Source organism: Anguilla rostrata, chromosome 15 (assembly GCF_018555375.3).
Source record: "Anguilla rostrata isolate EN2019 chromosome 15, ASM1855537v3, whole genome shotgun sequence".
Classification (NCBI taxonomy): Eukaryota; Metazoa; Chordata; class Actinopteri; order Anguilliformes; family Anguillidae; genus Anguilla; species Anguilla rostrata.
The window spans coordinates 99,516-126,896 of NC_057947.1; the positions used below are offsets into that span (position 1 = coordinate 99,516).

General features: G+C 45.2%; 1 protein-coding gene across 3 annotated transcripts; it reads right to left on the reverse strand.

The window, feature by feature from the left end:
* Positions 1-26,194, reverse strand: LOC135241021 (uncharacterized). Of its 3 annotated transcripts, XM_064311121.1 has the most exons (11): positions 26,004-26,190; positions 22,052-22,140; positions 19,831-21,220; positions 18,980-19,086; positions 17,571-17,645; positions 17,181-17,308; positions 15,212-15,356; positions 14,325-14,387; positions 13,339-13,815; positions 8,332-8,478; positions 1-1,720 (listed from the first exon to the last, which is right to left on the reverse strand). In XM_064311121.1, the coding sequence occupies exons 2-10, from the start codon at positions 22,130-22,132 to the stop codon at positions 8,365-8,367; spliced, it is 2,580 nt and encodes an 859-aa protein (XP_064167191.1). In that variant the 5' UTR covers positions 22,133-22,140; positions 26,004-26,190; the 3' UTR covers positions 1-1,720; positions 8,332-8,364. The 3 variants fall into 3 exon arrangements, with proteins under 3 accessions (XP_064167191.1, XP_064167189.1, XP_064167190.1); XM_064311119.1 differs by having other exon boundaries at positions 18,980-21,220; positions 26,004-26,193; XM_064311120.1 differs by lacking the exon at positions 17,571-17,645 and having other exon boundaries at positions 18,980-21,220; positions 26,004-26,194.
* Between the last annotated feature and the right edge of the window lie 1,187 nt (positions 26,195-27,381).

Below are 27,381 nucleotides of genomic sequence, written 5' to 3' on the forward strand. Positions count from 1 at the left end.
TGTGTTTACAATAAATAAATCTTTATTAATTTTATAGGTCTCCCATATAGCATCCCAGGTGAGTAAAGCCCTATTCACACAGGACAAGTTTTAGCCCAGGACATCTTGTAATTGTATGTATTACCTCTAACTCCTGTGATTTAACCCTGCATAAATCGTACATGTCTGTGATTTTTTCAGATCCGGAGAGAAAAAAATCCTGGACCTAATCGTCTTATGTTTCTAACTGTCTTGTGTCTTTAGATCACGCTGATCCCGTGTGAATAGATAGCTCCGTAAATGCTTTTCAGTGGAATTTTGCACTAATTTCTCTGTTGGGAACATGGAGGTGGTTGTGGAGACTGTGCCGGAGAGATTTGATCATTTAACAAAATTGCATACTCCTGAGCACCACAACAAAGCAATCAAATCGCAGAAGAAAAATAATTAAAACTAGCATAAGAAGAAAATCTCATAAATAAATGAGATGGACTGCTTGTGGTAAGACTTTGGTAAGACTTCTTGCTATACGCTCCATAAAAATCACATCTTTGCTATCTATATGATAGCATGTTCCATTCAAATCTTACACCCGGTCAATGACTGGAGTGGAAAAGAAACAGTTGAATTTGACACCCCCAATGCTATGTCTCTGATCGCTTTATACTGAAGCTTCCACCCTATGATGACCTGCTTTACTGCCATTGACACTTCTGTGTTCCGCAGAGACAACACCAACAAATTCCAAATGCAAACATCACACCTAGAAGCAACTTGACAAGCTTTTGTTAGCTTTCTTGAGCATTAACTATTGATGCAACAACACAGCTGGCTAAGAAACTGCTGAGCAGCTAATTGTCCAATTACTTTTGGTCCCCTACGATGGGGGCACTATGTATAAAAAGAACTGCAATTCTTACATGGTTCAACCAACATGTATGTAAATACCTGCAAATTAAAGCTGACAGTCTGCACTTTAACCAAACAGCCAGCATAGTGTATTCACTTATCAAAGTTAAGACACGTGGCCATTGCTGTCAACATCTCTTTGATTCATTGTTTATTTTGATAGCAGTCAATGCTACGGCTAAAGACATTACACAGCCTGTTACAGCAGAACACTTTTGAAATTCACACATTTTGCTGAAAGTAGTGCCTTAAAACTACAAGGAATTTTTCCATTAAAAAAAAAAAGAAATCCTGTCAAAACTATGTAAGCAATGCAAAGAAACCTGTTGACGCAGCAGGAACCAGTGGTTATTCGCCATTTCAAGTTAAGAGTGAGAATGCATTGCACAGCTAAGTCCTCACAGAGGCAAACAGAAGACACATTACAGCAATGATCACGTTCACCCACTGGGCCAGGCTATCCCTCAGGCGGCCATCTTTAGCTTTATATAAAATTATGTGCGCTAAAACCCACATCACTTGCTTATCCTAAGACCATACACTAAGTAAAAAGAAAGAAATAATCTTCACGAGCTGAATCGGTACAGAAACTTGATGGTGTGTAGTGAAGCAGGTTTTGAAGCATCACTACTCTCTCCATTGTGAGGTGTGATCTGCACTGGAGCAGCTTGCATTACACACCCATACACACATATTTTGCACAGTGCGGTTCCTATAAATATAGTGTAAGTACAAGACTTCACCAGTGTTCAGAGTGGTTATTTCCATAGGGTGTTTCCTCTGTCTCAGTCCCATCTCCCGAGAGAAAGCGGTCGCAATGACTCCTCACAATCTGCAATATAAAAATATTCCAGTCCTTTTTCACAGAGCGAAACGGAATCAGCCTCTCTGACCTATAATCTGTGAACCCTGCAAGGCCTCCCTGACCCTGACACACATACGCCCATGCACACCAGCATACACACACATGCACACATGCATACACACATGCATGTGTACACACACATGCATACACACATGCATGCATGCATACAAATATTCACATGCACACATACATACACACACATGCACACAGGCATACACACATGCACGTTAATGCGGAGTCGACGAGCAACAGTTTAAAATAAAACTTGTCTCTGGAAGGGTGCGTGGTGCTACACTGGTTTTGTTTTTGTTTGTTTTTTGTTTGTTTTTTTTTTGACTTAGTTTGGCTTTATTTTGAGTGATTAAACAATATTGACTTTGTTTTGGTAGCAATGGACATGGTAGCAATTGGTTTGGGTGTCGGGGGGGGGGGGGGGTTTGTAGGAATATCGACCGACGGCCTGCATAGGTCCGGAACGGTATTCCTGCACTGCTCCTCCTTACAATCCCTGACAGGATGGCGGGGAGGGAGACAGATGGTGACAGCATGGAGGAAGGTGAGAGGGGGGCGAGTGAGTGGCAGGTGGTGAGAGGGAACAGAGGCATGAAGGAAAGTAGAAGTAAAAGAGAGAGAAAAGAGGACGGAGCTAGCTCAGGTGGAACAGATAGTGAGGGGAGCGAGAGGGAAGAGGAGGACCCAAAGGCACGAGTGATAAATATAGTGGTGAGATTTGAGGGACAAATTGGAGAAGTGAAGTATGCAAGAGTTTTGGGAGATGGAAACTTGCTTATAGGATGCGACAATGAAGGTCAGATGGAGAAGGCAAAGAAAATGAGTAGTGCTGGAAAAGCTAAAGTAGCCAAAGTAGTAAGAGTGGGGGAGCAGAGGGGTGGTTGGTGCAAGGGGGTAATTTCTGGATTACCTCTTGTAGTTAGCATGAAGCAACTGGTAGAGAACTTGAGGGTGCGGAATAGGTTAGTTAAAAGTGCTAAAAGAATGACAAGGGGGGGTGGAGAAAGAAGAGACTGAGACCATTTTGATTGAGTTTAAAACAAAGGTTCTCCCAAAGGAATTATACTTTGGATTTGTGAGATACAGAGTTAGAGAGTTCATACCAAACAAAGCCAGGAATTTGAGCATGTGGCTAAGGTGTGCAAAGGGAAGAGAAGGTGTGCTAGATGTGGTGGGGAACATGAGTATGGGAAGTGTGGAGAGGAAGTGAGACCAAAATGTTGTAACTGTGGAGGGAATCATAGTGTGGCTTATTGGGGTTGTGAAGTGTTGAGAAGAGAGGTGGAGGTGCAGGAGATAAGGAGGAAGGAAAAAGTCTCATTCGCTGAGGCAGTTAAGATGGCAGGACAGGAAAAACAGAATAAGGAGGGAGGATGTAGCAAAGAACAAGCGGTAGCAAAAGAAACGCAAGATAAGAAGAGTGCATGGATAGAGAAATTGGTGACTTTCATAGCAGGAGTGATAAATGCAACAGCTGAGATAAAATCTAAAACAGAAAGGATTCAGGTTATTGTCAAAGCAGCAGTACACCACTTGGATATGATAGGTTTAAAATGGGAAGAAGTAAGGGATGAACTCAGTGTACAGTCAAGTCAAGAAACGGCATGTGTGGGTTAATTGTACTAATAATTTTAATTCTTCAGTGGAATGCGAGAAGCCTGGTTGCTAATGGGCAAGATTTCAAGCAGTCTGTAGCTAGTAGGAGAGAAAAACCAGACATTGTGTGTATTCAAGAGTCCTGGTTAAAGTCTAACTTGGATTTTGTTTTATATGGTTATGTGGCAGTGAGGCGAGATGGGACAGAGGGGGGAGGAGGAGGATGTGTTACTTTTGTAAAGCAAGGCGTCCCTTACAGAGCAATAGGTATAGGTAATGAGCAAGAGTATGTGGTAGTAAAAGTGTGGGCATGAAGGAAAGAGTTAGTGATTGTGAATTACTATAATCCATGCAAAAGGCTAGAGTTAAGCAAGCTTGAGGAGATAGAAGGGCAGAATGGTAGTAGCACGGTTAGGTGTGGTGATTTTAATGGACATAACGCATTATGGGGGAGTGACAGAACAGATGCTAATGGTCAGGTGATAGAAGAGTTGTTAGATGAAAATAACTTAGTATGTTTAAATGATGGCAGTAGTACAAGAATAGATGTTAATTCAGGGAGAGAGGCTGTGCTTGATCTTACACTTGTGTCAAACAACATAGCAGCAGTGTGTGATTGAACAGTGTACCAAGAAGGTACTATAGTGAGTGATCATTACCCAGTCTGGTGTAAGATAAATATTGCTGTCTCATTGACCATAGAGAACACAGGTGGGAAATGGATCCTTGGGAAAGCTGATTGGGAGAAATTTCTGGAAGGAAGTGATAGATATTTAAGTCAGGTTAATGATAGAATGGACATAGAGTCACTTGACAGCAAAATAAAATAAGGCATAATGACAGCTGCATTCAAATCCATTCCTAAAAGTAAAGGTAGTATGAAGAAGAAAGTGGTACCATGGTGGGGTGAGTGTAAGGAAGCAGTGAGAAATAGAAATAAGTCAAAAAAACTCATAATTTTCAACATATGATTCAGTACAAGCAGGCCCAGGCAGTAGTAAGGAGGATAATAAGACAGACAAAAAGGACACATTGGAGAAAGTACTGTGGTACAATTGGAAACGCAACTCAGGTGGGAGAAGTATGGGGATGATAAAAAAGATGAGAGGGGACAGGAGGGAGTGGAGTTATCAGGCGCTGACTGATGGAAATGAGACTGCAGTAACAAATAAGGAAAAGGCAGAGTTATTGGCAAATACGTTTGTTAGGGTACATAGCTCCAATAATTTATCAGTAGAAGGAAGAAGAGGAAAAGAGAAAACAAAGTCTGAAAATATGGAGGCTTTATGCAGAAAGGATAGTAATGATGATGGACAAAATGTACCTTTCAGCATGGGTGAATTAAAAAGGGCACTAGATAAAACAGGAAAGACAGCACCGGGTAAAGATGAGATATTTTATAGCATGTTAAAACATCTGAGTGTAGGAAGTCTGGGGAAATTGTTGTCACTGTATAATAAAGTGTGGGAAGAGGGGAGAATACCAAGGAGCTGGAAGGAGGCGATAATTATTCCAATAAGGAAACCTGGAAAAGATGCCAGCAGGCCTGGAAACTATAGACCAATTGCCTTGACATCTCACATTTGTAAGTTAATGGAACGTATGATAAATGAGAGGTTAATGTATTTTTTGGAAAAAGGAGGTATGGTGGCGTCGTATCAAAGTGGATTCAGGAGAGGAAGGAATACTATGGATCCAATGTTGTGTCTGGAGAATGAAATAAGGAAAGCGCAAGTAAATAAAGAGACAGTGGCTGCAGTGTTTTTTGATGTTGAGAAAGCGTATGATATGCTATGGAGAGAGGGACTTCTAATCAAACTGCACGTAATGGGAGTCGGAGGGAAAATGTTTAATTGGGTTATGGACTTTTTAGATGGAAGGACTATTCAGGTGAAGATAGGGTCAGAGTTATCAACCCAATATGTTGTGGAAAACGGGACACCTCAGGGAAGTGTAGTAAGTGTAGTAAGTCCAACTTTCCATCATGATAAACGACATATTTATGAATATCCCTATCGATATGGGGAAGTCATTGTTTGCAGATGACGGGGCTTTGTGGAAAAGAGGGAGAAATGTTGAACACATAGTGAAGAAAGTGCAAGATGGAATTAGTTGAAAAGTGGGGAACAAAGTGGGGAGTTAAATTTTCAGTTGAAAAAACAAAATCTATGCTCTTTACAAGAAAGAAACTCAGGGAATGCAATTTGAAATTGTGGGGAAATAATTTAGAGAAAGTTGTGAGTTTTCGTTTTTTGGGAGTATATTTTTATATGAGGTTAACATGGAGGGAGCATATTAGATATGTTGTTAGTAGATGTAAAAAAGTGATAAATGTCATGAGGTGTCTTGCAGGATTGGAGTGGGGAGCTGATATAGCATCTCTGAAATATATTTATGTAGCCTTAATTAGATCAAGATTAGACTATGGAAGTATCATATATGGATCAGCAGCAATATCTGTGCTGGCGGACCTAGATGTTATACAAGCTCGGGCTTTACGAGTGTGTTCAGGAGCACTCCAAGTGGAAGCAGGTGAAATTCCACTGTGGTTGCGTCGGAAACAGCTGGTGGCTAACTACTGGGTTAATCTAAGGGGGCATGGAGATAGTCATCCAACAAAAAGGGTACTGCAGACAATCTGGGAGAAGGAGAGGATGGAAAAATCAAGTTTTGGATGGGCAGGAGATCAAGTGGCAAGAGATATGGGAGTATATGATAAGAGTTAGGCGAAACTGTGGTGTGGCCTGTTAGACCTGTATGGGAGTTAGAAAGTGTGGGGGTAGATCTGGAATTACTTAAGATTAAGCACAGTAATAAGAATGCTGACTCAGTTAGTGAATATTATAACTATAGGGACTGTAAGTATAAAGGCAGTGTTCAGATTTTTACAGATGGATCAAAGGATCCGCAGACAGATGCGACAGGGGCTGCAGTTGCCAAGTGGGAATTAGCAAGAGAACATCGGATTGTTTAAGTGTGTATACTGTTGAATTGTTTGCCATATTGATGGCATTAGAATGGGCTGAACGGGGCAGGGTTAACAAAATAGTAATATGTAGTGATTCTGTATTGGCCATTGCAAGTAGACAGGTACAGCCAGAAATCACCAGGATCTGCTGTATGAAATCTTGTTTGCCAATTCAAGAGTGGTTAGGCAAGGGAAAAATGTTACATTCATGTGGGTCCCAGCACATTCAGATATCCCGGGAAATGAGAGAGCAGATACGTTGGCAAAAGAAGCAGTCAAAAAGGGAAGTGTTGAAATAAATATCAAGTTATCAAAATCAGAGGGAAAGGGCATTGTGTGGGGAAATATCAATAAAGAATGGCAGCAACACTGGGATCAGGAGAGAAGGGGGAGACATTTACATCTGATACAAAATAGAGTAGGCAGTGTAAGAAAGAGGGGAGGAAACAGAAGAGAGGAGGTTGTAATATCAAGATAAGAATAGGACACAGCAATTTACGCAGCACACTTCATGTTATAGGTAAACATCCAACCGGTCTTTGTGAAATCTGTCAGGTACCAGAAACTGTAGAGCACGTTATCATTAACTGCAATAAATATAGGTCGGAAAGGAAGGATCTGATGGAGGAGATGGGAAGATTGGGGATAACAGGAGCAGAATTGAGGAATGTACTGGAGTGTGGTGCTAGTGGGCAGGGGAGGAGATGTTTTATTAACTACCTTTGGGGAACGGGACTGTTAATGAAAGTGTGACAGTTAATAAGCTGTAGGAGTTAACTTACTCCGGGAGATGGCAGTAATGCAACTTTCAAGGATGCAAGCTGCCGGTAAACAACAGCGAAGAAGAAGAAGAAGAAGGTAGGGAGAGGGCACAATCGACAGAGCTAGGAAGCTGTTGCATAGAGGCCTAGTTTTATCTCTGTTAAGTAGCAGATCGGCTAGAAGGTCTTGAGAAAAGATTTGTGAACAAAAGAACTCGTGGGGATTATTGGATACTTTGGATTACCATGATCGTTGGATTCAATGGACCTGTTTTCTGTTTTTGTATGAAGCTCATCGTGGGACCCTACTAATGGTGGAGACTTGTGTGAGATCAACCTTTTTTTTGGTTTGCGAATTTGGATTGCATATATTTTTATTTTTACTTTGGAGTCTTTTTGTGGCATATGTATGCACCTGGGACTCCCTTACTGGGTAAACTCAAATTATAAAAAAGTTTGCATGTCATGGATGTGAACACTACTGGTATTATTTGTTGAATGTTTTTGTTTTTTGTAAGAAACCCAGGGATTAATACACTTTAATTATAATAATTGAGTCCTCCCTTTATAATTTCTGTGAGCGAATGTAGCAAAAACCTAGAGAAACCTTATAACACGTACTCACATGCATAGACACACACGTACACAGGCATACGCACATGCACGTACAAATAAGCACATCCACACCCACATACACACACGCGCATGCATAAGCACATACATACACATTCACACAAACGTACATGCACACACACGCACCCGCATACATACACACATACACACATGTGCACACGTACATGCACACACATACACACAAACGTACATGCACACACAGACGCGCATAGATACGCACATGCACACATGCACACACGCATACACACATGCACACACGCATATGCACATGCCGACATACACACATACACACACACATATACACACATGCAAACACGCATATACACATATTTTTTGTATGGCATGTTGTGTAAGCAGACAGCATAACATAGTTTATTTGTTTCAATAGATCATTGTGGGAAATGTTGTGTAAACCGGTAATAATGATAATAATAATAATACTATCCTTGGATCGTGTCTTACATACAATACTGTGTTCATCTGTTTTACATCCATGTTGAAGTCTTCTTCTGCAAGTTGCATTGCAACTTTCACATGACCACACATAACTAACTACCAACTATATTGTGATATTCAAGCAATCATAGATTTATATAAATAAATCTTACATGTGCCTCTGGTTTCAGTTGAGAGATCCATTATTATCCTGAAAATGTGGAGTCTTTTGTTACCATGTGTGATCTCCGTGGTGATGCAACAGCTAGGAGGTCATTCACAGTCTCCTGGTGGACTTCATCAGTGATGTCATCTTTGATCTGAGAGAGAGAGACAGCAAGAGAGATTTAGATTTTTATTGTTCCTTTTTTGAAACACAAAACTTTCTACAATTACCTTATAAGCTACCCCAAACGTATTTACAAACCCAAACCCCCCCCCCCCCAAAAAAAAATAAAACAAAAAGAAACCCACTATACCCACCCATCACAGGAAACATATCTCAATTTCCTCATCATTTAACACACAAACGGGTCCCAACAATACACCAGATTCATTCGGCATGGCATGCATCATTTAAAAATACTCATATTTTACATTGAGGCAGGCAGAGACATAACCCCTAAATACCTGCAACACATCTGTGGACCCACCACCATGGAGCACGTTCCTGCATTTGACCTAACTCGCAGGATTTGCCTGTCCATATAAAAAAGTTCACCGGTACTATCCTGTAGCACTGCTGGAACCTGTATCTTGATCCACAGATAAACTCCCCCCATCCGCAAACACACTGTTCTTAATGAACGAAACATTTGTCTGAAGCTTACACGACATGGCCCAAAAAGGTGTGACATCGTTTTCCGGCCTGCACAAAAGGGCCTCCTATCCCCACCCCAGGATCGACACGAGCCAACCACACCTTAGTGACCACAGCTCCATGCAGTATCCTCCACTGCAGGTCTCCAGTCCTCTTAGATATGGGGGCCTTATACAGCACCCTCCACCTGTACCCTGCCACCGTCTGGTCACCCAGCTCCTCCTGCCACTGAAGCTCCCTTTTATTCTCCAGGCTACTTATGTGCCTGACCTTAACATACCCCACATACAGGTCCTTACTCTTCCCCTCCTGAGACTCCCCCAAACCTTGAGAAGTTAAAAAATCTTCCACTGCCTCTCCTGCCACTCCTCTACTGTCGCTGTCACAGGCAAAGCCTGCCATACATCTCTCAGAATCCTTTCCAGGACCCTAATGCAGAGGAGCCCCAGGCAAACCGCCAGTTTGTGTAGAATAGGCTCTTCCCACACCCACAGTCCATTCTCCAGACCGTTCTCATGAAAGTGCCTCAGCGTCTGCCATACCTTAAGCACTGCTGCGTAGAACTCTGTGAGTCCTGTGGTGTTTGGACCATTCAGTCTCATTAAGAACAGCTATAGACACAGCCCTATGCCTCCTGCTCTTCTCAGCAGTACGCCTGCTCCCTCCAGCATGTCTCCCACTGATAGAGGAGCCTCTGAGCCGTTTGCAGCCTAAAGGCCGCCACCCTGCTCTCCAGGTCAATCAGCCCCTGCCCTCCTTCCTGCACAGGAAAGTACAGGATTGGCACCTGTAGCCAGTGATGACCTGACCAAAATAAGTCCGACAGCTTTCGCTGGATCTCCACCAGCAGTCCGCCAGGGGGGTTCAGTACCACTAGTCGATGCCACAGAGAGGATGCCACCCGGTTATTAATAATCAGCACTCTCCCCCTGTAAGACACCCGTGACAGCAGCCACTTCCGTTTCTGCAGTCTTCCCTCCAGCTAATCTGTGACCCCCTCCGAAATCCTGGCCATAAAAACTCCTGTTCCCAGATAAACTCCCAGTATTTTAACTCCTGTCTGGCCCCAATGTAAGCCACTCGGCAGCTGAGGTAGCGATGCCTCCCTCCATGACACTTTTACCCAAATTCACCCTTGCTGTGGAGGCACCCTCATAAACCCTGAGGCTATCCTCCCTGTCTCTCACCAACACAGTTACATCATCAGCATATGCCAGCACCCTTACTGCCTTAGAAGCACTGGCCCCTGGACGTCTACCCACCTTGTGCCTGTAGTGTAGGACATATAGTTTTCAGATTTTCGACCTTTAAGAAACAGACAATATAATTTGTGTGACCATAAGAACGTATCTGTTTATTCTCTACCGAGGTCATTGATATAAATGAGGAAGCACAGACTGAGAGCATATGGAACATCAACTGGAACTACAGACTGAGAGCTTATGGAACATTGACAGCATGCAGGAACTACAGACTGAGAGCTTATGGAACATTGACAGGAAGCAGGAAGTACAGAGTAAGAGCATATGGAACATTTACAGGAAGCAGGAAGTACAGAGTGAGCGCTTATGGAACACTGACAGGAAGCAGGAAGTACAGAGTGAGAGCATATGGAACATCAACAGGAAGCAGGAAGCACTGACCGAGAGCATATGGAACATCAACAGGACAAAGGAAGCACAATCTATGATGTGATGGTACCCCAAATGGGAACATAAGATTGGGGTTGGTGCAAGTGATCGGTACATAATTTTGTAACATTTAGCTGCACATGGTGGGGCCACGATTGACACCTTCACAGAAACCAGTGCCTGATGGGATAGTTTTATGTTTGCCATGGTTGCCCTACTGGCCCCATGATGTCTGCATCAGGTGATCTGCCAGGGCTGGTGAAACTCCTTGCTGCCCATCCTAAGCAGTTTTGGCTTTAGGGCGTTTAGGTGCTGCGAACCAGAGTGCCTGTGGGACTGCTGCGTGCCGTCACACACATTCGCTCTATTAAAGAGACAATATAAACCTTTTCATCTGTTTCACAGAAATAATCCCATATAAAATGATGTGAAAAGATATCAAAAAGTTTCTGTACATTATCAGCTATTATAGTTATGAAGTGGCATATGAAATTTTGTGGCCATTTTTAAAGTTGAGATGAAACTGTCCGGCATATGGGAAATATGTCTTTCTGAGAAAATGGCTGTTAATTTTGTTTTTTATGTTGATGGGGGAGGTGGTAAATAATAATCTAAAATAACTATTTATGATTATTATTTTTGACTATTTTGCAATAGAATTTGCAACTATTTTGTAATAGAAGTGAAATATTAGAACATCTCAAACATGACCTATGGAACCCAAAACCCCAAATTCACCTATGTGGTAGCTGGCTTTAACATCAATTAAAGGTTAATTTTCTCTCATATTTCGAGCACAAGGTCAACCTGATAAACAATGATGGCACTTGTATAATAGCCTTTTTTCTCATCTTTAAAGACATACTATGCATTTTTACCTTGAAAATACACTAAATGGCCAAAGGTACATGGACAGCCCTTCTAATTACTGGGTTTGGCGACTTCAGCCACACCCATTACTAACAGGTTCATAAACTCAAACATACAAACATTGGCAGTATAATGGGTTTCTACCCTGCAAGATCTGCCCCGGTCAAATGTAAGTGCAGTTATTGTGAAGTGGAAACGACTTAGGAGCAACAATTGCTCAGCCGTGAAACTCACTACTGAGTTCCAGACTACCTCTGGAATTAACAACAGCACAAGAACTGTTTGTCGGGAGCTTCATGAAATTGGTTTCCATGACAGAGCAGCTGCACACAAGCCTAAGATCACCACGTGTAATAGCAAGTGTCAGCTGGAGTGATGTAAATCACCCTGCCATTGGTCTCTGTAGCAGTGTAAACACGCTCCCTGGAGTGATGAATCATGCTTCCCTACCTGGCAGTCTGCCGGACGAATCTGGGTTTGGTGAATGCCAGGTGAATGCTACCTACCCAAATGCGTAGTGCCAACTGTAAAGTTTGGTGGCGGACGAATAATGGTCTGGGGCTGTTTTTCATTATTTGGGCTTGGCCCCTTAGTTCCAGTGAAGGGAAATCTTAGGACTTCAGCATGCAATGACATTCTAGAGAATTGTGTGCTTCCAACTTTGTGCAACAAAGCAAGGTTCATAAAGAAATGCTTTGCTGAGTTTGGTGTGAAAGCACTTGACTGGGGCAGGGCCCTGACCTCTACCCCATCGAACACCTTTTTGATGAAGTGGAATGCCGACTGCGAGCCAGGCCTCATCGTTCAACATCAGTGCCCGATCTCTCTAATGCTTTCCTGACTGAATGGAAGTGAATCCCCACAGCCATGTTCCAAAATCTAGTGGAAAGCCTTTCCAGAAGAGTACAGGTGTTTACAGCAGCAACTCCATATCACTGCCCATGATTTTTGAATGAGAAGTTCAACAAGCACATACGGGTGTGATTTTTGGGTGTCCACATACTTTTGGCCATGTAGTGTATAGTAAAATAACCATGCTAAAATGTTTGTCTTTATTGCAATTTTGCCAATTTCCTGCTCCTTTTTAGCTCGTTCAAGAACTAGAGCTGCTTTTCCTTGGTGGCGTCAGCTGATGTTTGCCAAGGGGAGATGCTGAGTTTGGCAAAAACATTCTGTTGTAATTTTAGTTTTAGCCATCTACCTAGCTAGGTTAGGTAGCTAGATAGCCAAAGTTTGGTAGCTTTTGGATCAAATTCTGTCCTCCCATCAAGATGTGTTCCTCGTATGGGACCTGCTGTTGCTGCTTATAGTTGTAGCTTTGCTAACTCAGTAATTCACCTGCATTTATCTCAATTGGGGAACACATCTTGACGAGATAGCATGCATGCTGTATTGAATTCAGTTATCTAGCTATGTGCAGCCAACACAAACAAACAAAGCTAACAAAGTTGCTAACATGATTAGCTATGATACAGGACCCTATGGTTCTTCGCTTGACATTTTGCTTGCTGCGCTTGAGGGTGTGTCTTGTCTTCAACAAGGGGGGTGGGTGGGGTTGAGGACGGAGGAGGAGACTTCTTTAATTGTAAACATAGGACTGCAGAAAGGCCACAGATCCTGCATAGTATACCTTTAATAAGGGTGGCAACAATTCCAGAGGGTACGATATATAAACACGCTCTGGGCAATAGAGCCTTTTCTGCAGTTTAGAGCAGCCTTATACATTACAATACTGCATTGCTTCTCTTTATTACACCAATCCCATGGGAGTTTATTTAGTGTAAATGATGAAGGAGTTTCTGACCAAGCCTGTTCCACGAAGAGGTTACCTGCAGGATGAGGAGACCTCAGTTCCTCACCTCTTTCAGACCATGATGTGAAGAGACATTATCTGATGGCTGCCTCCCCTTCTCTTCCTGTTTGAGAAAGCTCTCAGCCCCTCCTCCACTCTTCTCCCATTGGTGGATGCTTTCAGCCCTTCCTTCCCTCTTCTCCCATTGATGGAAGCTCTCAGCCCTTCTTCCCATCTCTTCCCATTGGTGTGGGTTTTGGGCCCCTCCCCTCTCTCTCTGCAGGTAGAGGTACTCCATTTCCTGGGCTTTTTCTGATGTGGGCTGGGTAGTGGGCGTGGGGCTGAGACAGACGGAGGTAGGGAATACCCCTGTCCTGGTCATGGGGAAGCGCTCGGGGGTGCAGACCCCGTGTGCCCAAGTTGAGCTGGGCCCGGTGGCAGAGCTGGGGGAGCAGTGGACCCCCCAGGAGAGGGTGGAGCCAGCAGCACTCTTGGACCCCAGGTCCCTCCACAGGCTCACCTGCTCCTGCAGCAGCCTGGACACCTGACGGCACATTTTATTCACAATCAGGCACTCGGCAGTCTTCAGTGTCCCAGAGGGTTCACATAGGTCACTTCCTTACTCACAGTCTACAGCTGGGTATTTGCTGAAGCAAAGTACCAATGGCAGCGACCCTGCCTTTAATACCCTGCCAGTTATAAGGCCAGTTCTCTAAACACTACGCCACACTGCCATCCCTGGGTACACCTCAACCTAGAAGGAAAGAGTGGTGGCAGTGCAGTGGCAGTGTGTAATGGGTAAGGTGTTGGTCTTGTAACCTAAAGGTCACAGGTTTGTACACTGCCGTTGTACCCTTGAGCAAGGTACTTAGCCTTCAGTAGGCTTTGCTTCAGTATACACAGATACAATGTCAAGGCTATGTATAAAAGAAGGTGCCTGGATAATAGTGTCTGCTAAATGCCTGTAATGTAATGAAAGAGGACACTGAAACCAGACGGTTTCTGGTACCGCTCTGGTATGGCTAGACTTGATAGGAGGTAACGGACACTGACCGGCTCTGTCAAAGGCACACGAGAGGCACTGTACAGTCTGTCCAGTCCGTGTCCATGGATGCCCTGCAATAATAACTGCAGGTAAGAAAGTACCGCAACGGTGCACAGTCACCACACAGGCTGTGTTTATAACATATGAGATTATAATATATGTGACACATATGATACGTAATATATGTGATACATATGATATAACATGTTAATATGAATCTAATTCATTAGAACCTAAATTCAAATGAAATGTATATATTAGGTTTTTGCCTTTGGAGTATATTATTGGTGCTTTTCAGCATAAGGACCAGAATTGTGCCAGTGAAAGCAAAAGAAGCCCTTATGAGGTTGAGAAATATGAGAAAAACAGTCACAGGCAAACCTTAGGCTCACCAAAATCAGCCGTTTGGAATATCATTAGGAAGAGAGGATTGGTGAGCCCACTCATCACAAAGGGCCTGGTAGCTGGACCCTTCTGAGCGTGTACTGAACACTGCACAGGGAAATCTGAAGCTGATTTTCAATTTCTCACTGGGAATAACCTTCTTGCCACAATGTTTACTTGGCCCAGCAAATTAGCGCCTAACTCCTTTTCTTTGCCTTATTTATTGTAACTTTAATGTCTATTTTACTTACACTTCAGGGTAAAGCTATTAGGCTACCAGGGTAAAAAAAAAAAAAAAATGAAAATAAGATTTCATTCCAGTAGATTTCATTCCACAAATACACACACTTTCACTCCCCTTATTATTGTCACTATACTCAGCAAATAATGTTTAATAAAAGCAGTCATTTAGATGACACAAATAGTTGCTTCAAGCTAGTTAATGCATACACAGCATTACATGAAAATGAGGCATTTGAATGTGTGAGAAGTTGCTGTTCCCGACACTGACCATGGGGTGGCGATAGAGGTTGGCAAGGCGGGGGAAGCGCATCTGCTGGCGGAGGAGGGACAGACGCTCGTCCTGCTGCAGCTCCACCTGGAGCAGCTGGTACCGCACAGCACTGCGCAGATACTGCAGCTGCTCTGCCTCCTCCCTGCACATACACACACACACACACACACAGTACATACACACACACAGTGCATACATATGCACACACACACACACATACACACACGCACACAATACATACACACACACATACAGTACATACACACACACAGTGCATACATACACACATACACACACGCACACAATACACACACACACACACAGTACATACACACACACAGTGCGTACATATGCACACACACGCACATACACACACGCACACAGTACATACGCACAGACATACACATACACACAAGCACATGAACACAATACATACACAAGCATGCACATTCACGTACATGCACACATAGACACACAGTACAACCACACACACACACACACACACACACACACACATACACATACACACAGACACACACTTACACACAAGCACACGAACACAATACACACGCACACACATTCACGTACACACACACACAGACACACAGTACACACAGACATACACACACATGTTAAGGAGCTGGACTGTAGAATAAGTGGCTGGTTTGTAGAATAAGGGGATGGTCTGTTCAATAAGGGGCTTGTCTGCCGAATATGGGACTGGTCTGTAGAATAAGGAGCTTGTCTGTAGTATAAGGAGCTGGTCTGTAGTATAAGGAGCTGGTCTGTAGAATAAGGAGCTGGTCTGTAGTATAAGCAGCTGGTCTGTAGTATAAGGAGCTGTTCTGTAGCATAAGGGGCTGGTCTGTAGAATAAGGGGCTGGTCTGTAGTATAAGGGTCTGGTCTGTAGATTAAGGTGCTGGTCTGTAGCATAAGGGGCTGGTATGTAGAATAAGGGGCTGGTCTGTAGAATAAAGAGTTGTTCTGTAGGATAAGCGTCTGTTCTGTAGAATAAGGGGCTGGTCTGTGGAATAAGGAGCTGATCTGTAGATTAAGGAGCTGGTCTGTAGAACAAGTGGCTGGTTTGTAGAATAAGGGGCTGGTCTGTAGAATAAGGAGTTGGTCTGTAGAATAAGGAGCTGGTCTGTAGTATAAGCAGCTGGTCTGTAGTATAAGGAGCTGTTCTGTAGCATAAGGGGCTGGTCTGTAGAATAAGGGGCTGGTCTGTAGTATAAGGGTCTGGTCTGTAGATAAGGTGCTGGTCTGTAGCATAAGGGCTGGTATGTAGAATAAGGGCTGGTCTGTAGAATAAAGAGTTGTCTGTAGATAAGCGTCTGTTCTGTAGGATAAGGGGCTGGTCTGTGGAATAAGGAGCTGATCTGTAGATTAAGGAGCTGGTCTGTAGAACAAGTGGCTGGTTTGTAGAATAAGGGGCTGGTCTGTAGAATAAGGAGTTGGTCTGTAGAATAAGGGACTGGTCTGTAGAATAAGGAGCTGGTCTGTAGAATAAGGAGCAGGTCTGTAGAATAAAGGGCTGGTCTGTAGAATAAGGGGCTGGTCTGTGGAATAAGGGGCTGGTCTGTAGAATAAGGGACTGGTCTGTAGAATAAGGAGCTAGTCTGTAGAATAAGGAGCAGGTCTGTAAAATAAATGGCTGGTCTGTAGAATAAGGGGCTGGTCTGTAGAATAAGGAGCTGGTTTGTAGAATAAAGAGCTGGTCTGTAAAATAAAGGGCTGGTCTGTAGAATAAAGAGCTGGTCTGTAAAATAAAGGGCTGGTCTGTAGAATAAGGAGCTGGTCTGTAAAATAAAGGGCTGGTCTGTAGAATAAGGAGCTGGTCTGTAAAATAAAGGGCTGGTCTGTAGAATAAGGAGCTGGTCTGTAAAATAAAAGGCTGGTCTGTAGAATAAGGAGCTGGTCTGTAAAATAAAGGGCTGGTCTGCTATTTGCTGTTAAGGTGCCCACCTCTCCTGCTGGGTCAGGTGGTGGTACACTTGGTCATGCTGTCTCATCAGGGTCAGCTCCAGGTCCATCATCTGAGTCCGGAACACATTCAAACTCCTCCTCATCTGCTGCACCTCCTCGAAGGTGGTCTGAGAGGAGGAGAAGGATATACATACATATATGTGCTATATAGATATATATATATATTCAGCTGCTGTGCACTGTCTATGTTCCAAACTAACAATTTCAGTAAACAGAACTTTTTTTGATTGACAGTGTACCCTTGGGAAGTTGGTGTGTATTGATTAGCATATGTATACAATGACAGCATGTTTAACATGGCCCAAATGTTCTACAGTTTATTTTTGACTTCAGTAATGAGCCATAAACCTGCAGGATATCCAGCTGTACCTTGTACAGAGCCATGACAGGGTCCTGTGGTCCCCTGGATGGGACAGAGAGGCATTCTGCTAGCAGAGATGAGCGCTGCACAAGAAGGTAGAATAAACACACTCAGCATGTTGCCACAGCCAGTCCGCGATTGTCATGGTTTAGATGTCCCCCTAAGCCGACATGCTGCTCAATGTTAACTACAATGAAGGCCAGAGGGATTTACTGGACCGGGTGGCCATGGCAACTGATCGTTTGGTACAATCAGCAAAGGAGCTTCCAGGATTTTCCAGGCCCTGTGGCTTTAAGGGCAGTGTAGTGCAGAAGGGGTACTACAGGGGTAACTAAGGCCCATCGTACAGAACAGGACACTGCTCTTTTCAAAGTGAGCGACCAGGTGAACGATCCGTCTTGGTGCAGATTAGTCCCTTGACACTCTGTCAGGTCTGAGGGGCTGTCTGAGAGACAGTGAGTGGCAACATGAAGCAGTCACTCACCACATACTTTCTACTGTAGCAGTAATGCATTAGTGCTATTCTTTATTTTATGACTGTGTGTTGTGCCTGTAGTACATATACCTGTACCTGGACAATACGAGATGTCTACTATCATTCTAATACAGTGTTGTGAAAAAAGTGACAAGGGAACCTGAGTCAATACAAAACACTAAACGCTTCCTCTAATTTCATATCAGTCTTTCGCCTCACTGTGGAGGAATTTTAGTCTCCTCTTCTTTGCAGAACTGCTTTAATTAAAACAAAAGGTTTTTGAGTGTGAACTGGTCATTTCAGGTCCTGCCACAGAAAGCAGAGAGAGAGAGAAAAAGAGAACACCACAATTAATGGTTACATGGTTACCAAAAGAACAACGTATATGTGGTCACTGTAAGACAGGAGAGGTGGAAACAGAGATGCACTTTCTCCTACATTGTGAAAAATATTCAGAAATTAGGACACATTATTTCAACAAATTTTCTCTAATTATAAAAGACTTCCTTTCCCAAACAAATGAGGAAAAAATGCAAATCCTGCTAGGAGAAAGGCCAACGGCTCCACTAGCAGCAAAGTACATCTCGGCCTGCCATAATCTGAGGGACACTGGTTGACCACCACAAATATATTTATTTTAATTATTTATTAATTTCTATCTTTTTTTATTTTATTTAATTTTTTAATTTTTTTTTTACATTATTATTATTATTATTATTATTGTTATGATTTTATTATTGTTATTATTGTATAGCCTACTCGTTGTGGCCATTGCCACACTGTTGATTGCATTGTTGTCGTTTCCACAATGTTGTTCGTATTTCATGTTTCCTGTTCCTGTTTCTATGTGTACGCTTTGGCAATAAGTACAAGTGTATTTCATGCCAATAAAGCATTTTGAATTTGAATTTGAGAGAAAAAGAAAGAGGGTGACTGTCTCACCTGAGCCAGGTTCTGCACAGTGTTCTGGATGTCCTGAAGGACACGTTTCAGGTACATCTCTGTGGAGGACAGCAGGGCTGAAGGCCGTGTCTGTTGGAGGGGGGTGCCTGGGTAAAGCCAAAGTGGGTTTAAGTGTCCAGGGTGGGGGGTAGTATATGGACTGCCGCAGGGGAAGCAAGAATATGTATTGTAAGGAGCAGAGCTGAGGTTGCTGTAGGGGGCACGGTGGACATTGATATTAGGTGGGCTGTAGGGGGTGCTGTGGAGGTTGGTATGAGATGAAATGTGGGAGGTGCTGTGGACATTGATATCAGGTGAGCTGTAGGGGGTGCTGTGGAGGTTGGTATCAGATGAATTGTAGGGGGCGCTGTGGACATTGATATGAGGTGAGCTGCAGGGGGCACTTTGGACATTGATATCAGGTGAGCTGTAGGGGGTGCTGTGGAGGTTGGTATGAGATGAAAAGTGGCAGGTGCTTTGGGCTTTGATATCAGATGAATTGTAGGGAGCACTGTCAAGTTTGATATGAGGTGAGCTGTGGGAGGTTCTGTGGATGTTGATATGAGGTGAGCTGTAGGGAGCGCTGTGGAGGTTGATATCAGATGAATTGTAGGGGGCACTGTTGAGTTTGATATCAGGTGAGCTGTGGGGAGCGCTGTGGACATTGATATGAGGTGAGCTGTAGGAGGTGCTGTGGACATTGTTATGAGGTGAGCTGTAGGGGGCACTGTGGAGTTTGATATCAGGTGAGGTGTAGGGAGCGCTGTGGAGGATGATATCAGGGGAGGTGTAGGGGGTGCTGTGTGGCACACTGGGCAAGCTAGAGGTGCTCCTGGAGTGGGAGTGCTCACCCAGGCCCTGCATGGCCCAACCTGAGGGGGCGCTCTGCAGGGGGCTGTAGTTTCGGCTCAGGTAGGAGGGCGTGTACAGGAGGGGGTAAGGGCGAACCCTGCTGGCCACCTCGTGCATCACCCTGGACATGCTGGGGAGAGAGTTCTGCTTCTCCTCTGCTTCCTCTGTCATGGCCCCTGCCTCCCCCTGTCCATTCACGAGAGTGAAGCACTGGGTGCTGGTGGACAGGGGTTCAGCAGTACCCGAGATTCTGAGAGAGGAGTCCATGCAGGTAGCGCTAGCTGGATCAGCAGGCAAGGAGGGCCTCCCTCCGGCTCGCCGCAGGTCCCTGGCCCAGGCCCATGCCTTCTGCACCTGCTCATCATGCACGAAGGAAGCTTTCAGCTCAGCCCTCTGCAGGGTCAACTGCACACGGCCCACCCAGTCGCACTGATCCTCATCTACAATACCGGGATCTATAGGAGATTGGGGCTCAACTGCAAAATCTGGATCCACATTTGGTTTGCGCACAACTGCAACACCTGGATCTATAGGAGAGTGGGGCTCACCTTCAAAACCTGGATCTACAGGACAGAGGGGTTCAACTGTAGAACCTGGATCTATGGTAGAGAGGAGCTCAACTGTGAAACCTGGATTTATAGGAGAGAGGGGCTCATCTGTAGAACCTGGATCTATGGTAGAGAGGAGTTCAACTGTGAACCCTGGATCTAAAGAAGAGAAGGGCTCAACTGTGAAACCTGGATCTATAGGAGAGTGGGGTTCAACAGCAGAACCTGGATCTGTAGAAGAGAGGGGCTCAACTGTGAGACCTGGTTCTATAGGAGATTGGGGCTCAACAGCAGAACCTGGATCTACAGAAGAGAGGGGCTGAACTGTGAAACCTGGTTCTATAGGAGAGTGGGGCTCAACTGTGAAACCTGGATCTATAGAAGAGAGGGGCTTAGCTGTAGAACCTGGATCTATCGGAGAGTGGGGCTCAACTGCAAAAGCTGTATTGTTAGGAGGGGGAAGTGCAGTGATGCATCGAAGCACTCTAGGAGGGGGGAGCAGAGTGATGTGCCGAAGCACTTTAGGAGGGCGGAGTACACTGACGTAGCTGGCCTCCATGACAGGCACACGCTGATTGGACGTGGGTGGCTTGATGTTCTGCACCTCTTCGTCCGTAGATTTGAAGATGTGGTGGGGGGAGGGTTCAGGGACCTGCTCCTGGTCCTGGGACACACTCTGTCCCCTCCTCAGGACTTGGAGGTGCAGTGGGACAATGGGGGTGGGGGGCAGGCACTCCTGGTCATTCTGCAGACTGCTGTTTTGGAGCACAGGGGTTTCAGGGTCCCCAGGGCTGGGCATCACTGTGTTCCCACTGCCACAGCTGTCTGAACTCTCTTGCACCTGATCAAAGAACCAGAACACTATGTTTTTCTGTGAATTTCATTGGCTTACTGCCATACTTTGACCTCCAAGTGGTTAACTGTTATCTTTAACTTGCCTAACTTTTATAAGCACTGTTCTTTTTTTACTTTTGAAATTTAGCCCTGATGAAAGCACGATGCTGAAATAAAATAATGTTATCCAAAATATTACATGTGTGGTTGGAATTTTAATCTCATTTGCTGCTCCTAGTAGTCTATGGTAGAGTGGTGAAGTACACTCGGAGCACATGATTATCACAATTGCTGAAAAAATTGGCAGAACGCAACAGGCAGTGAACTTCAGGGTATCAAAGCCTTCAAACACATCACAGCCTTCTAATGTCTGATCTGATACCGGAAGGGCTGGTGTGGGGGGTGAGCCATTGCTGTCCTCTGGTACTAAAACACCCAATATAACTGATCGCACGATCGTGACCTTCAAAGAACTTAGATCAACAGCAGTTAGTTGATGAGGCTAGCCAGGAGTGTTAATCATCAGACCCGGTTCGGACCTGCCTGTTCTGATACCTCTGGGTACCCTCTTGCTTCCGATAACTGACGGTAACGGCTTCACAAATGCCTGCACACACACGACCCTTCTTGGATAAGACAGGACCTCGTCTGCTACAGGCATCATACTGGTGCATTACTTCATTTATCTGAGATACCCATGGGCCACAGAGTACAGAAGAATACATTATACTCACTGAAAGCAAAGCTGTCAGACAGGAAAGCCAGGAATGCGCTTATGAGCGAGAGCTCTGTTCACAGGCTTGGACTGAGGCACAATCCCAGAACGCAGCGTGTTTACCTTGAAACGGTGAGCGGAGGCATCTGTGGAAGGTTCCCCTGTGAAGCCACTGCCGACGGGCTGCTGACGAGCCATTCTCATTCGCTCATCTGCAGACAGACAGACGAACAGACAGAGTCATAGGAGAGGAGAGTGCTGCTAGCGTGTGTCAATAGCGACACACCCCTGTCTCTGGAATGACATGCCTATTGCAACACTCTGCTAGGGTATTACTGTTCATGCATGTAAACACACATCAATATAAAAAAGTATCTAGAGAGGTAAGCACCACTGAGGTTGGTGATAACGACATTTGTTCATGAACTTATCACAGAAGCTCAGACTTGCATCCTTTAGAAATGTGGCTGGTTCTCTGAAAAAAGTGTTTATAACTTTGAAGGTGTTATCATAATACTCAAACTTTAATTTGATTTAATTTAAATCATTTCTTATCATTATTACTTGCATTACCCTAGTCTTTTTTTTAAAACAGGCTCCCATTTTGTAGCTATATGTTGTTTTATATGTTAAAAGTCAATAAACATTCTTGATTGGGATCTCATCAGAAAGTGTTAAAAAAAAAGCTGCCGTCTTGTGTCCTCAAAAAGATAACCATTACAAATGTACGTTTAGACTACAGAGAAACTGAAAACCACTGACCAAGAAAAACACAAAAGATAGAACTATCTGCAGACTTGACTGAGTTCAAAAGAAGCGAGGGAATATTCTACATTCTAGCCACGTCATACAGCACAACATCAGCTGTATGACAACATGGGACAGCAGTCTGGCACCCCAGCTGCTTCTAGCATCCTTCATGAATAAACGCATCTCCCTACTGCCTTATTTCATTAGTGAAATAATAAATGTGCTGTACAACATGTTAAAACATGTTTTTTTATGTGAGAAGGAATTGTTTCTATGTCTTTATGTTACTCCCTCAGATGATCGTGCCCCAACTTGCTGATTTTAGATTTGATCAACACACAGTTATAGAGGGAGAGGCAATGGCTGTATTTCCAGATTTTTTCAACAAAGTGTCACTTGTTACCTAACCTACATCTGAGTTACAGCGTAACCTGCATCTGAGTTACAGCCTAACGTACATCTGAGTTACAGCCTAACCTGCATCTGAGTTACAGCTTAACGTACATCTGAGTTACAGCCTAACCTGCATCTGAGTTACAGCGTAACCTGCATCTGAGTTAAAAGCCTAACCTGCATCTGAGTTACAGCCTAACCTACATCTGAGTTACAGTGTAACCTGCATCTGAGTTAAAAGCCTAACCTGCATCTGACTTACAGCCTAACCTGCATCTGAGTTACAGTCTAACCTGCATCTGAGTTACAGCCTAACCTGCATCTGAGTTACAGCCTAACCTGCATCTGACTTACAGCCTAACCTGCATCTGAGTTAACAGCCTACTCAGTGTGGTTTGTATTTCAAGCCATCTACACCGCAGGCATCATAGCCAAGTACCTGGCTAATGGCAGGGACCAGTGCAGGGTACCTGGGTTATGGCAGGGGCCAGTGCAGGGTACCTGGGTAATGGCAGGGGGCAGTGCAGGGTACCTGGGTAATGGCAGGGGCCAACGCAGGGTACCTGGGTAATGGCAGGGGCCAGCGCAGGGTGCCTGGGTAATGGCAGGGGCCAGCGCAGGGTACCTGGGTTATGGCAGGGGCCAGTGCAGGGTACCTGGGTAATGGCAGGGGGCAGCGCAGGGTACCTGGGTAATGGCAGGGGCCAACGCAGGGTACCTGGGTAATGGCAGGGGCCAGCGCAGGGTGCCTGGGTAATGGCAGGGGCCAGCGCAGGGTACCTGGGTTATGGCAGGGGCCAGTGCAGGGTACCTGGGTTATGGCAGGGGCCAGCGCAGGGTACCTGGGTAATGGCAGGGGCCAGTGCAGGGTACCTGGGTAATGGCAGTGGCCAGCGCAGGGTACCTGGGTTATGGCAGGGGCCAGTGGAGGGTACCTGGGTAATGGCAGGGGCCAACGCAGGGTACCTGGGTAATGGCAGGGGCCAGTGCAGGGTACCTGGGTAATGGCAGGGGCCAACGCAGGGTACCTGGGTAATGGCATGGGCCAGTGCAGGGTACCTGGGTAATGGCAGGGGCCAACGCAGGGTACCTGGGTAATGGCAGGGGCCAGCGCAGGGTGCCTGGGTAATGGCAGGGGCCAGCGCAGGGTACCTGGGTTATGGCAGGGGCCAGTGCAGGGTACCTGGGTTATGGCAGGGGCCAGTGCAGGGTACCTGGGTAATGGCAGGGGCCAGTGCAGGGTACCTGGGTAATGGCAGTGGCCAGCGCAGGGTACCTGGGTTATGGCAGGGGCCAGTGCAGGGTACCTGGGTAATGGCAGGGGCCAACGCAGGGTACCTGGGTAATGGCAGGGGCCAGTGCAGGGTACCTGGGTAATGGCAGGGGGCAGTGCAGGGTACCTGGGTTATGGCAGGGGCCAGTGCAGGGTACCTGGGTAATGGCAGGGGCCAACGCAGGGTACCTGGGTAATGGCAGGGGCCAGTGCAGGGTACCTGGGTAATGGCAGGGGCCAACGCAGGGTACCTGGGTAATGGCAGGGGCCAGCGCAGGGTACCTGGGTTATGGCAGGGGCCAGTGCAGGGTACCTGGGTAATGGCAGGGGCCAGTGCAGGGTACCTGGGTAATGGCAGGGGCCAGTGCAGGGTACCTGGGTAATGGCAGGGGCCAGTGCAGGGTACCTGGGTAATGGCAGGGGCCAACGCAGGGTACCTGGGTAATGGCAGGGGCCAGTGCAGGGTACCTGGGTAATGGCAGGGGCCAACGCAGGGTACCTGGGTAATGGCATGGGCCAGTGCAGGGTACCTGGGTAATGGCAGGGGCCAACGCAGGGTACCTGGGTAATGGCAGGGGCCAGTGCAGGGTACCTGGGTAATGGCAGGGGCCAACACAGAGTACCTGGGTAATGGCAGGGGCCAGTGCAGGGTACCCGGGTAATGGCAGGGGCCAACGCAGGGTACCTGGGTAATGGCAGGGGCCAGTGCAGGGTACCCGGGTAATGGCAGGGGCCAGTGCAGGGTACCTGGGTAATGGCAGGGGCCAACGCAGGGTACCTGGGTAATGGCAGGGGCCAGTGCAGGGTACCTGGGTATTGGCATGGGCCAGTGCAGGGTACCTGGGTAATGGCAGGGGCCAGGTGAGAACCTGCTGCAGCTCAGTGCTGTGGTACAGTATGTTTTATGTCTGGCTTGCTGCACAACACAGTGAATAAAATGCTCAATGCATCGTTGCATCACTGCGGGTGTATGCCTGTGTCCCGTCTGTATCAGTGAAGAACAGCAGATATGTTAACAAGCAGCCAAACTGAAGAACAAGCCTTTTCATTTTCATATTGAGCTGCCAGACGATAAATGAAAAAAGGCATAAAAGCCGACATAGGGAAAAGCTTAGAGCTTAAGAGGAGAACAACCATGGTTTGTGAACTGGAAACACGTGAAATTTAAACTTTAAACTGCATTCTGCTGAGTGCAGGTTATACATGCAAGACTGGCCCATTTGAAATTCTATTTTCAGAGCATGCCGTTAAAAGGCAGCAACCTGTTTTCCAAAATGATGATTGTCCAGGTTGAGGCCTATTTGAACACGCAGCAACACTTAGGAGATGTGGAGAGGACTGATAAATCTCAAATATCAGACCCGGTAAAGGGGAAAGAGCGGCAGGTCGGCAAATGCTCACAATGACATGTTTATCTATCAAACCAACCCAGGTCTCAGCACACTTTAATTTCATCCTGACTGCAGTGGATTCTGACAGGCAAATGCTGCCCGTTTGTTAGACAAATGATGCCATTTTCATGCAGTAGCAGTACAGTACTTTACCATTGCCTAATACCGGTCCACGCTCCCATTAAACAAATCCAAAAATGACACCTTTTTCTTCCTTTCTGCCAAAGAGAAATAAACAGAGGGAGGGTGGCGTGTCACGCAAACTCACCGTGGCCAGGTTTACCAGGACTGCCGGTCCCCGCAGAACACCCTCCTTCATTGCTCTGCACCTAAGAGTGAAAGAAGTTAGCGTTTCTCTCAGGGAGTGGGTTCTTGGGAACAGAAAGTTAGCAGTTTTCCTTATCTCACACACAGACGGCAAGCCTCTTCTTGAACGAAAATAAATAACCAGTTGAAACGGCATAGATGGGGGCCATGCCAGCTTCTTTCCCAGCATGCCTCTGTGATTAGGGCATCATTGTTCCTGAGATACATATTGTAATGAAGGCAAGGTGCCAGCACCAGCACAGAGGCCTATGCAAAGGGAGCGTGCTCAGTACAATGTAGACTGCAGTAAATATAATAATACACATATTTACTACTGTGTATAAAAATGCACGTGTACAGTGCCCTCCAGAAGTATGGGAACATCATAGTGAAATTTATCTTTGCTATATAATTAAGGCATTTGAATTTGCAATCAAAACATCAATATGAGACAAAAGTAGCATTCATTTTATGGTATTTACAGGAGTATGTTTTTCCTTGTTACAGAAACAGTTGTTTGTGTTGAGCCCCCCCCATTTTCAGCTGCGTAAAAGTAAGTTAACCGAGGACTGACAGGCATTAACTGTTGCTGTGGTAATTCCTTTTGCATGGATTGTTCACACATAAAACAGCAGTGTGTGTCTAGTCTAGTTTCAGCCTGTGTTTTCATCTGTGGCGATTGGATTTTGAGTCCGAGGCATACACCGTCATGAAGTCCAGAGGACTAACTATTGCTGGAAAACAACTAATCTGTAAACCAAGAAGACAGAATAATTCATTCAAGAAAGACAGCACACAAACTGGGTATATCAAGCCGTGAGGAAAGTCTTGAAGAAGAAATAAACCACTGGTGGCCTCAGATATAAACACCATACAGGTTGGTCAAAGAAGATAACTGCAGTTGATGACAGACAAATCTTAAGATCTGTGAAGAAGAAACAACAGTCAGTGACCAGCAGTCTCCAGGGGTGAAAATATTACAAGTCATCGTACGCAGAAGATTTTGAGAGCAGAATTATAGAGGCTACACGTGAAGATGCAAACCTGTCATCAGCAGCAAGAATCAAAAGCCCAGCTAAAAATACATGAGTCAGAAGAGTCCTGGAATAGTTTTATGGATGGGTGAGGCCAATATAAACCTTCACCAAAGCGATGGAAAGCCAAAAGTGTGGAGATAGGAAGGGCCAGCCCATGATCCAAAGCACCCTCCCATCTGCGAAATATGGAGGAAGCAGTTTTGGACAGGAAAATCAGTCATCTGATTTAAATCCAAGCAAGCATGCATTTCTGATTTTCTGTACTTTTGCATCATATTCTTTGTTTTATCTCAAATCCAAATG